The 12,457-nt window shown below is 36.8% G+C and overlaps 2 protein-coding genes across 2 annotated transcripts; both read right to left on the reverse strand.

The window, feature by feature from the left end:
• Positions 1-534: 534 nt before the first annotated feature.
• Positions 535-3,873, reverse strand: LOC120091559 (2-oxoglutarate (2OG) and Fe(II)-dependent oxygenase superfamily protein). Its single transcript, XM_039049651.2, has 4 exons — positions 3,431-3,873; positions 3,162-3,193; positions 2,122-2,328; positions 535-1,379 (listed from the first exon to the last, which is right to left on the reverse strand). Exons 1-4 carry the CDS (start codon positions 3,651-3,653, stop codon positions 1,059-1,061), a joined length of 783 nt encoding a protein of 260 aa, XP_038905579.1. The 5' UTR covers positions 3,654-3,873; the 3' UTR covers positions 535-1,058.
• A 1,381-nt stretch (positions 3,874-5,254) lies between these two features.
• LOC120090440 (translocase of chloroplast 159, chloroplastic) lies at positions 5,255-11,974 on the reverse strand. The gene is made up of 2 exons (XM_039048106.2): positions 7,130-11,974; positions 5,255-5,494 (listed from the first exon to the last, which is right to left on the reverse strand). The coding sequence occupies exon 1, from the start codon at positions 11,720-11,722 to the stop codon at positions 7,130-7,132; it is 4,593 nt and encodes a 1,530-aa protein (XP_038904034.2). The 5' UTR covers positions 11,723-11,974; the 3' UTR covers positions 5,255-5,494.
• Positions 11,975-12,457: the final 483 nt, after the last annotated feature.

Consider the following 12,457-nt stretch of genomic DNA (forward strand, 5'->3'; position numbering starts at 1 on the left):
AAAACAATTAAAATTTAACCTAATAATTGTATCAATTTATATCATTTTTGTAAATGTATTAATTTACATCCTTCATAACATTCTATTGAAAAAAAATAACATGTCGGATTTATAATTTTATCAATTAAACCTCCAAACCTTTAGAAGTGTCAATATACACCCTAAACTCCAAACCCTAAGTGTCCCAAAATAGAAAGAAAACACACAATCAAAATCCATATTTTAGTGTATAGTAAAATGTAAAACTTATAATATTCATCGTTGCTCATTTAGTTAAAAATACATTATAAATATCAAATATGTTATGGAATCGACAAATAAAGAATACAAAAAACGTAATATAGTAAAGAATCGACATACATATCACATGGTTCATCAATAATGTACTAGTTATATCCACGGAACAGAGGATTTAATCACAGAGAATTTTATAGAACATAGAATAGTAGCACCTCTAATGTTAGAGAGTTTATATAGCATACTTCTCTAAATCCGAGGGTCAAAAACGATATTCAATTTTTGTAACAAGTCTACTTTCAAATGAAACACTCCCTCAACATTTAATAATGATATTGATAATAAGAAAGTAAGAACTTAATAAAACTGAAATTACAAACTTATGAGCATTGGTAAAACTTTTTAAAAACACAAAACTATATAGAAGTCTAGAAACTAAAACTATAATTCAACATTACCTAAACCCAACAGTTAATAGATGTTCTTGATTCTCTTTACCATCCTTCTCTTTTTTCTTCAGCTCTCTTTACCCTCCACTCCCTTATCTCCTTGAATTTTTCCCCTCCTCTCTGGGGAGATGGAACCAAGTTGCTTATATTGAAGTCAGATTCTTATTCAACAGGTTGGACCTTCATATTCTTTTATCAATCATGGAACTATTCCATGTATAGAAATATCTGCATCCTTGTCTAATTTCTCCTTTTCAAGATCAAGAACAGTGACTTGAAGATATTCTAGCCAAATAATAGCGAATGGTTCATTCAGTTGAACACGACAAAGCATGAACATGGAACAAAATGCATCTCCAATCTGTGAACTTCCTATTCAACATGACAGAGCTTTCTCAGTGTAATAGAAGTTCGCCTCCCCTGAGTAAGTTCCTGGCCTTCCCATATTTGAAACCCAGGCTTACGATTTATTTCATGCTTCCAGAGGTAGCGGGCTTCACCCCACAATATAACAAGAGAACCTGGGTTTAGATACACGGGCACCTTTGTTGCTGATAAATCGACTTCTCCCTTGATTGAAGGATCACACGAAGTTTCATCAACTCGGGTAAAATGCATCACGCATGGTGACTCGAGGGAGACAATGGCAATTCCATCTTCGAAACGCATAAGGTCGACATGTGCACAGATTCCCTTTATAAAGAATATTAGAGGGACGTTATAACAATGTCAGTGAATCAATAACTAATGAGGAAAACTAAAAGATGAAATATAATGCAGTGCTAATGAAGATAAACAAAAGTCAAGCAATTTCAGATATAAATTTTCTCAAACAATATGGCGCAGAGTGCTTTAAACATGCCATTCACAAATCATTTTTATCAGATTAGCAGAATATCAAGGCTTCTTATCTAATCATGATTGCAGTTGAAGTGTTCACAACTTGGTCAAATAATTCAAATTAAATATTATAAACATAATTCATAAAATAGATATGAAATGAATGGATCAAAGTACTACACCACAAGAAACTCTTTCTTTTTTTGTCAACCACAGCACAACTCAACTAACTAAGACATGCCCTCAACTTATAGGTACACTCACTCCCACATATTGTTGAACTCTCAAAATATATATATATATATATATATATATATATAACTGTTTCTATTTCTTGTAACCCTTCATCTTTGACATAACAAACATCGCAATCTTGGTTATTCTCTAAATTCTGTTTAGAAAGACAGAAACTGCTTTGCAAGACTCTTAACCTGCATTCTACTGTAACAAAAGTTGTTCTTGGAAAAGTAGTTTTCTAGTTCTACATCAAAATAACTGTTTCCAAACAGCCCCTAGTGCCTGCGAAGCTATCATCCTAGACATTCGGTTCAAACAGATGTCTAATCAATAGAAGAGAAATGGGTCATCGTCGCACCTCACCTGGTTGATACACATTAGCTATCATTTGATCAAAGAGTGGTTCTCTCCACAAAATATGTGATGGAAGAGGACAATCAATCTTATCTCCATTATAGCGATCCACAGTCAAAGTATCTGTCATGTGGTTACTTGAAAGCACTGCCTCATAAACAAAATCTGAAAGTTCAACAGCCCATGTTGGAAGGTTTCCAAACCTCATGGCCTGAAGAGAAAAAGTACCAATAGTTAAGAATAGGGAAAATATCAATTTATACCCATAGTTGTATCAATTTAAATCCGTAGTTGTACCAATTTAAACCTTAAACTGATAAGTGTATCAATTTATACTCTAAACTTTTGCAACTGTATCAATTTACACCTTGCATTACATTTCGTTTGGAAAAATTTGAAACTTATAATTATAGCAATTAAACCCCTAAACATTCATAAAGGAACCAATTTAGACTATTAATCAGAATTCTTTTTGAGAATCATCCATGCATTTACTCTAATCGTCCATTTTGTATAACCAACATTTGAAGAAGTCTACACATGTTTAAGAATTATTCTCTTTGAGAATCATTCATGCATTTACTCTAATCGTCCATTTTGTATAACCAACATTTGAAGAAGTCTACACATGTTTAAAAATTAATGCATGGATAATTCTCCAAGGTAATCAGAAAGAAGAGTTTAAATTGATCGGCTTATGAAAATTTTAGAGTTTCATTTACTCAAATTATACGTTTCCCATGATATTGGTCAAACGAACTCTAGAGGAGGGGTAAATTGATACACTTATGAAAGTGCAGGGTTTATACCGATACAATTATTAATTCATGGTTTTAATTGATACAACCCCAAAGTTTAGGGTATAAATTGACATTTACCCTTAAGAATATTATTCAAGTCTAAACTTCAAGAACAAAATCCAACAACAATACAGCATTTAAAATCCTCAGTTCATGCTCCCTGACAGTGAATAATTGATTTCAAGGCATAACAATAGATATAATAGATCTCTAATAAGCTCATCAAGATTAAAACTGAAGGTACCTGATTTTGAGAGGCTTCCATGAACCACCCTTCTGAAAACATATCAAGATTAGCACGACTTTATGGGCACAGTTTCATGAACATTTCCAAACATAATTCAAGCATCTACAATCTCATAAAAAGGGTAAGCTAAACATATTGAAATTTTAACCCGTGAGCCTATGGTTCATTCGTCATTCAATGAAATCTTAAGTTCAGGGATCGAATTCGAGAACAGAACGAAGATGAGTTTCATGTTATTGAAGAACTTGAGATAAGAAATTGCAAACCATTTCGGATTGCGGAGAGAAGCGATGATTGTTGTTGGGGAGAGAGGAAGATTTTGCAGAGCCACAAGCCTTTGATTTCCTTGACCTGCTCCCATTGATGAATGTGACCCACTTCATATGATCCATCATTCATTAAGGTTTGATCTTCGAAATCTTCGTCATCCGAAGAATCGCCAAATACTTGCTTCAAGATTTCGTCTTCATCGTCCAGTTTTTCCCCCATTTCCTTTCAGTTTCAGTCCTCCGCCCTTGCTTGTCTGGAGATAATTGTCCAAAACACAAATTTTAAAGGTCCAAAATAGTAAAATTTTTGGGGAAAAAAAAAAAACGTCAAATGCTATGATGTCATGACCACAATGAGTTATGGTATTGTCCTTTTTTTCTTTTTTCTCTTCTTCATCAGTTCGAGAAATTTTTCTCTGTACGTCGTCGTCTTCTTCGATGGCTTCTTCTCCTCTGTAAGTCATCTTCTTCTCCGACACGACGAATCCACGTGAATAGCTCTGACATGACCAACTCCAGTGAACAAGGGACGAGAGAGAGGAATATTTTTGTGAATGAAGAAATGAAGAGAGAGCGAGAGCAAGACATAGTGGTTTGTGAGTGAAAAAAGAAAAAGTGATACCGCAAGTATATTTTAGTAATTTCACCCAAATTGGACGTCAGCAAAGAGTCCTTCAGCATTTTTTGAAAAATTGAATCATTTCACATATTTTACCTAATTTTTGATCATCCATCCGACGGACCCCTTGTCTTTACCTCTTCTATTAGCGATTTTCTCAATTTGGTTAATTTACTTCGGTAAGAAAATGAAGCGATAAAATAGTAAATTTGATCTTTATAATTTTAAAAATTATCCTATAATTTTCAACTATTTCATAACTCAACTCACATCTAGAATCCCTCAACTAAGAAAACTATTAGAAATTTTCTAAAATTCTCCCACACCTATTATACTTAAATTAAAAAAATTAAAAATTAAAAAAAAACCTATTTAAAGGTTTCAATTCTTTCTCACAAAATAAAAAATTCCAACTTGATCTCATAAACTTAAAAAAATGATTATAGATGAATGAAACTATAGGCCAATTAGGTCAATCAATCGATTCGTCGAGAGGTTCAATTAATTTTGGCCAGTTGAATCATTTTTCCTAGATAACAGACTAATACTACTGTTGCATAATCTAGTAGCTTTGACATCTTTTTATGTGTCGTCTTAATCTTGAAAATAAGTCTTTCCTCCTACTGATTTGTCCTTTATTCTTAAGAGGAATCGATTATTCTTAAGAGGAATCGATATCTTTGATGTTTGGTCTCTAGTAATTTCTGATTTTATTCATCTCTACTTAGAAAAGGAAAAAAAAAACGCACAAAACAAAACTAGTACTTGTGCTACAAATAATCTCACAGTTTCACTATAGCTATTGGCAACATAGACTAAAAAAATAAGAAAATAAAAAACAATTTACTTTTTAAAACGTTGGAGAGCTAAATAAATCATTCATTAATTTAGTTAAACCAAAATTTTACCAATTTTGTGATATTTCTTCTTTTTAAAAAAACTTCTAAAATCTTGAAAACGGATGAAATAAGTAGAATCTTTGTCTCTGATTCTACTCTAATTTAATAAGATAGTCCACCAAAACAGTAAAGAGAAATTATTTCATCAAGATATAGCAAAATTTTAGAACGACACTTGAAGTTTATCGATGTCTATCAACATCTATCATTAATAGTTCTAAAATTTTACTATATTTTGTAAATATTTTTGCTTATTTTTCTATATTTAAAAACAGTCCAAAACTAAATATGGAAAGAAATTGATTTTATTTCAGATAAATAAGTATAAAGTTCTTTATTAGCTAATTTAATTAATACACTAATTTCATGCTAATCATCATTCAATATAGAATTAAACTTGAGAGAAAGAGAATACATTAATGAAAGTAAATCAAGGACAAAAATGTCATTCAGAATAAGAGGCCTCATTGTAGAAAACTTAAAAACTCATGATTTGATGAAGGAATAAAATCTCATTGAATACCCTCTATTGTTCTACCATTCCTGCAAAAACAAACACAATAATTCATATTAGAATAATGGACATTTAGATTCTTACCAATATATACTTGAAAACAAAAATTATAAAAGCAAACAAACACAAATACAAATGACCCATTAATGACTATGCTAATGGAAGTGCCCATCAGTAAGAGAATATGGAAAGTGTAGGCATATTTTTACCCTTTCTTAGCCAAACATAAAAGACACTTCCTTGTTCATACTGATAATCCGTGTAATGCAACCTAGCATGTAAATATACATTCTGATTCGCCCAACACTTCCATAGTCTGTAGTCCAAAATCAGCATTGTTCTAAGAGCTCTCTATCATACGATCAAGACGTAGTTGGTTCAACCAATAGAACAAATCTTGTTCAAATAAGGTTGTTTCTCATTATCATGCTTTATTAGGCTGAATTCTTCATGTTCTTATTTTTCATTTCTTCTTATCCCCTGAGGAAGTCTAAGTACATTCCCAAAGACCTCCAAGGTCTTGGTGGTAGGGGTGAAAGTTGGTAGGATTGTTTGGACTACAGGTTAATCAACTCCTCGAAGATATATATAGAGAGAGAGAGAGAAAGTAAAGAAACCGAAGAACTAGCCAATCAGCTGATCTATCGGAGACCATCAGAGAGCTCGCTCAATTTAGAACAACATGCAAGAGGAGAAGAGGAGAGGAGGAAAGAAAACAGGCGTCTTTCCAGGCAAGAAAGAGAGAATAAATAGGTCTTCTAACATGTAAAAGAGAGACAAGCTCTGACCGATCAACATCAGTTCGGTGGGTTTTGGTTCATTTGGTTCGTTTTAGAATTCTTTTGTTTCACTCTTACTTGGTGAAAAGGGCTTGAGATTTTCGAAACTTTTTTTGTCTTCAAGAACTATAACTTGGAGGTAGGTGAAGACTCTCTAGTTATTAGTGGGAATGTGGGATAAGCCACGACTCATGAGCATAATGCAAAGAGCAGTTCACCTAATATCAATCATAAAAAACAAAGGAACAACCAAGAGTAAAAGTAAACAGTCTCGGAAGAAATAGAAGTAAAAAAGAATACATTCTTGGAAGAAATAGAAGTGCAAGATGTTGCAGGATAAGGGGTTTGCTTATCACTCACGAGGAGGGCAAAGCATGTTAGTATACACAAGTAACTATTCACAAATAACAGTTCATAGAGTTGTGTGCAAATGACTAGACTGGACCCAAAGCTTAAATTTACAATTCATAGAGTTTTGACTTCAATCAGTCAAGCTTCTTCTAAACTTCGAGAGTCATTAAAACTGGGCCCCAGTAGAAGCTTTTTCAGTTTCCAATATTCCAGGACAACCAAAACATGTTAAATTCCCCATACATTTCACAGTCAAATACTACAATTACAAAGATATCTCAAAGGGTTAATAACCTACATGCCATTGACAAGCAAGCAATTATCAATCTCAATTATGTAAAAAATCTAAATTCAGGATGAGATAATACACCTTGCTTTCGAATAGAACAACATGGAAGCCAAGATTCAAATTCATAGTTCAATAGAATCTTACTTATTCTGGAAAGATATTAAAACAGAAAGTGCTCAATTTATAACCTACGGTGTGCAATGCCGACAGAATGAACAGAAAGAAATATAAAAATGAAACATAACCTAATAGGTTGAGTAATTTTCAGCAACTCCGGGACGTAGGCTGTTGTAAATAGCCCTGGCAACTGGAAGGAGAGCAATAAGAGCAATCTGAAGTTGGTCAGAACTGCTTGTTCTGACAGAGATCTGCCCACTTAGTTTGTTGTTGATTCCTGCACGTACTGCCATTTTGTAACTTCGTCCAACTGAAAACTGTGACTGAAAATTTGCCCCCAACGCCGTGTCTCCTCTCCATTTTACAAGAGATAAACCAAGTGATGATTGATCTTGTCCAATTGGGAAGTCGGCCTCCCTTAGCCGCATTTCCAAATTGGCACCAAATGCAGAATCGCCCTGAGATCGAACAATGCCAGTGCTACCAACCAGTACAACACGCTTCCCTAGTGTAATCTGATCCTCAACTTTAAATCCAGGGCACACATTCTCTCCCAAGAATGTCACTGATACCCCAGCAGCTGTCTTGTTCTTTCTGAAATTTTTGAATTTTGTCTCTCCTCTAAGGATGTAGGCAAGCTGCCTACCAATATTTTGAATGTCAAAACCTGCCATAGTAGAACCATTTTCTCCATGCTTGGCAGAAACTGAGGAATCTAAGTGGATATTGAATTCTTTTTTGTCCTTCGTAATTTGAACAGTAACAGCAGCAGGAAACCGATTAACAATGGCCATACTCTGTTCAAGATTCACACCATCATATCCACAGTCATGGTCCCAACCATGGGTGTCCAAGACTGGCCTTGCCAGGAACTGAGATGTTGGCTCCAAGAATCGAAATCTGTAAGCTGGATTATCACCATCAAAAGAAGGAGGAAGGGCCATGTCAGGTAGAGGAACCTGTACAGCAGCTGGACTACCATTTTCCTGGTCATCCTCCCCCATGTAGCCATAATCATCCACATTAGGTTGACCCTTCTTCTTGATATCTCTCATCCTTTTTAATTCCTCTTTCCACTGCTTTTTCTGGAGCAGCTTTACCCGATAATCATATTCCTCAAAGTATGCCTTTCTTTGCTCTTTGCTAAGCTTAGAAATCTGAGATTTTCTGAGGGGCTTGAATGGAGGGAGCTGATCATACTCATCTTCCTCCTCTTCTTGATCAGAATCAGACAAGTCGGCCAAATCAATATCGGAATCGCCATTATCACCATTTTGATCTGATGCAAGCTTCGGGTGTGTGCGGGATTGCAACAAACCAGACAATAAATATGGAAGAGGAGGTGAACGGCCACGGAGACCAAAAATCTTCCTGTGGTCAAATGTCTCTGGAGCTTTTGAAAGATTTCCTACTTCAGCGAGGATTTTAATAGAGAAACATAAAAGTAATAGCTGGGGCCTCCAACTTTGACCATTAGGAAGCACCTTCTGGCCATCTCGATTCTTCCTACAAGAGGGATGATTTTCAACAAGTGAAACCGGATTCATTAAAGTTGGATTTAGGATGCGCAGATCACCAACAGCTTGAGCAACAGTTTGCTGAAGAACATGAGATCGTTGAGCAACAAACACCTCATAACCCAAAGGGGAACCAGATGGACCATCAGGTGGAGCAGAGGCAGCATGAGTGAGAGTGATGATCGCATTTTTCCAGATGGAAGAACCAAGGGAGCTGGATACTGATCTTAACAGCAGCAGATCATTAAGATCTCTGGTTTGGTTATCCAGCCGGTCCACATAAAGAACAATATCAGGAGGGAACTTCTTCATTACATTCTTAATTGAGGATAAAATTCTGTGGTTGATACTACGTTCAGATGAAGAGGATCTAAGACCAGGTGAATCAAAAACCCTGATCTTAACACCTTCCACTGTCCCAACAATTTCTTTCACCGTAGTTGTGCCAGGCCCAAATGCATTGATTGGAGTTTTATCCTCCCCAAAAATTGAATTTATAGTTGCACTCTTTCCCACACCTGATTTCCCAAGAACAAGTATGTTCAATGAGAAGTCTAAATCTTCCTTTCCTTCTGCTTCAAGCTGAATAGCTGTATTTTTCGCATTGTCGAAGCTAAATAGCTGACCAGTAGACCTACCGGCTACAAGCCCAAAACGATATAGAACCTGTGCTACTAATGAATCATCAGGAGAAACACCTAGTCTCTGAACAAGCCTTAAAAAGTTCACCCTTATCTGCTGTAACTTCTGTAGTTTAGTTTTCTCCTCTTCGCTCAATTTATTTTCAGAATCATCCCCCATTCTAGGATTTGATGGGGCAAAAGTGAGAGGACGGCTTGGGCGGGAAGCATTTTTTCCAGATATAAGTGAAGACCCAAGACCAGCAGGACGTTCAATGGAAAAAAGCCGGGAGCCATCCTGAGATGTCACAGTGATAGGGCCACCATCTGAGCCAGCATCTCTAGCTGCTTTAAGAAGTGCTGCCAAAGCAGCAGAATCAAACAACTCCTTTCCATCACCTTCATCATCCGTGTCTGCTTCATCTGAGTCTGTGATAATCTGGCCATCTATTCTCTGTGAATGATCAATAGAACTATCTGCACCAGAATGGGAACCAGCTCCTGAGGCTCTCTCCAATTCCTGCAAGAATTCTCTGGCAGCTTCAGAACTACCAAATATCTCACCTTCAGTCTCTCCATCTGTACCAGAACCCTCAATACCACCTTCTTCATCTAAAGGTTGCTTTTCCCCATCTACTTCATTCAAAACTGGTTCAAGTAACTTAGGAGCAACAGAAATTCCGCTATCTTCCACTGAAGCATTATCTGGGATGCTTTCTTTAACCAAAGACCTATCCTCCTGAGACGGTTCAGATTCAACATCACCAGGCACATCCTCTCTTATTTTAGAATCAAATTTAGAATCTTTTTCATTCCCTGCCTCAGTTGGAGAATCAACAAGATTCACAGTTTCTCTTTCTTCATTAACTGTTGAAGCCCCATCTCCATCAGGCTGCTGATCTTCTACATCCATATCCGCAAGATTTTCACTTTTTGCAATATCAGAAGCAGCAATTGCTCTGTCTCCATGAGGCGCTACTTCTTGTGTTGCAACTGCGGTACTGACATCCGGCACGTTGTTATTAATCTCAGAGTTTGAAACCACAGAATTATGGTCAACAGGCTCATCCACCTCATGACCAACATTATCAAACCCATTATCCAATTTGGCAGCTCCATGTACCAAATCTGCAGTCTCCCTATTTTCCACGTCCTTTATTTCATCCGGATTACCAACGGCATCTGTTGCTGACACCTGTGAACTTTCATGCAAGGTTTTGTCATCTAAAACTGAACCAGTAAATTCATCCGCTAGTTCTGCAACCTCGGGGTTTACTTGATCGTCATGATCGGCTTTGTTGTCAACAGAAGAAACAGGTTCCAATTTGGTTAACAGTTTTCCATCTTCAGCATCCACCTTGTCATTCAAGCTAACCTCCCCAACTGCTTGAATATCAGCCACGGGACTTCCTTCATCAATTTCTGCTTCCTGACCTCCATCTGCTGGTTCTAAAACCTTGACACCCAGAACAGCTTTGTCTTCGATGGGAGAACCAGTTTCCAATTCTTTTAACTGCTTTCCATCTTCAGCAGCCACCTTTTCATTCAGTTCAACCTCCCCATCCACCTGCTTCTCAGCCACAAAACTTCCTTTTTCCATCTCCGCTTCTTGTTTTCCATCTGCTAGTTCTACAGGCTTAGAGCTTGCTTGGTCTCCCAAATCAGCCTTGTCATCAGAAGAAGAACCAGGCGTTTCCTGTTCTTTTAATCGCTCTACATCTTCAGCAACCACCTTCTCATTCAAGTCAATCCCTTCATCAACCTGCTTCCCAGCCGTCATACTTTCTTTATTCAACTCTGCTTCTTTTTCTCCATCTGAAGCCTCATTTTGTTGCTGTTTGGCTGTCACATTATTCAACTCATCCCCCTCTGGCACCTGCTTCCCACCATCAACAGTTTCCTCGGGCACAGAGCCAACATCCTCGGCTACTGAACTTTCAGGCACATTGCCTTCTTTCGAGTTCCCCGACAACTCAATTGTTCTTTCGACCACATGAGTAGCATCATGATCCCCTTCATTCACCACATCACCCAAATTCTCATTTCCACCAGATACAAGAATCTCCTCCTTTTCCACTGGAACCTCAACTTCCCTTCCCTTCTTACTCTCAACAAAATAATCTGTTTCCCCCTTCCTCCCCAAGTCTTCATCCACCTGAAAACCATCCTCCTCCTCCTCCTCAATGTCACTATCAACAGAAACCTTCGCAATTGGCCTAACACTAACCGGAGCAGAAAATTCGGAATAACTCATAAAAGGACTACCACCATCACCCCCTTGGACGGATTTCCCGAGGGCTTCTTCCTCTGGATAACCCACAATCGGTCTATCAAAAGCAGATTCAAATTCCTCCTCCCCACTCAGAAACCCTTCAGTTTCCGAACCACCAGCATCACTACCTCCCCCATCGCCAGCTACACTAGTTTTAATTTCAGCAACCCCCATCTGTCGGTCATCGACAGAGGGAGTATCGGCATGGGAATCAACGGAAGAAGAGGAAAAAGACGAGGAGGAAGTCGAAGAAGAACCTGAAGAGACTGAATTGTGTAGCGACGGTTCTTGAGCGAACTCCTTCGACTCCATGGACGCGAGGTGTGGAGAAAATAAAAATGGAGAATGAAGGAATTCAATCGAGTTCCGGTGAGGGAAATTTTATCCACAAGGTCCTGTGAGTTTCGCAGGAATTGTGGGGAGCGGCTGAGAGTTGGAGAGAGCTCCGAAAGAGAGAGAGAACAATGGAGAAAGATAAGGTTTTATTGTGATGGAACGAACTCTCTTTCTCTCACAACGCTACACAGGGGTTTTTGAGTCGACGAACAGGATTTTTTTTTTTTTTCCTTCTTATTTTTCTTAGGACCTCCTTTTAAATATAGAAAAATAACCCAAAAAAAATTATAAATATAATAAAATTTTTACTATCATATTTATTATTATTTGTAAATATTTTTAGTAGTATTGTCATTCAAATAATTTTCTTTTTTTAGGTTTAAATCCTATTTTAGTCCTCGAACTTTAAATCTTGTTATATTTTAATAGTAAACTTTCAAAAATATCTGTTTTAGTCTCTAAACTTTTAAAAAGTATATTTTGGTCTCTACTATTAAAATTATATTGATATTTTTTATAGATAAAATATGTTTAAAGATGAAATTATATCTAACATGGATTGAGTAAGATGAATCTAAAGTAAAATATCAACACTCTATGTATCAAAATAATAAACGATTAAAATATTGGATGCAAAATGGCTTTTGAGATCTAAAAACCCTAGAATTTTTAGCATGGCAGTCTAGCCATCCAAAAATAAAAGCAATTTCA

Source organism: Benincasa hispida, chromosome 11 (genome assembly GCF_027475165.1).
Source record: "Benincasa hispida cultivar pf3 chromosome 11, pf3_genome.v1.1, whole genome shotgun sequence".
Lineage (NCBI taxonomy): Eukaryota > Viridiplantae > Streptophyta > Magnoliopsida > Cucurbitales > Cucurbitaceae > Benincasa > Benincasa hispida.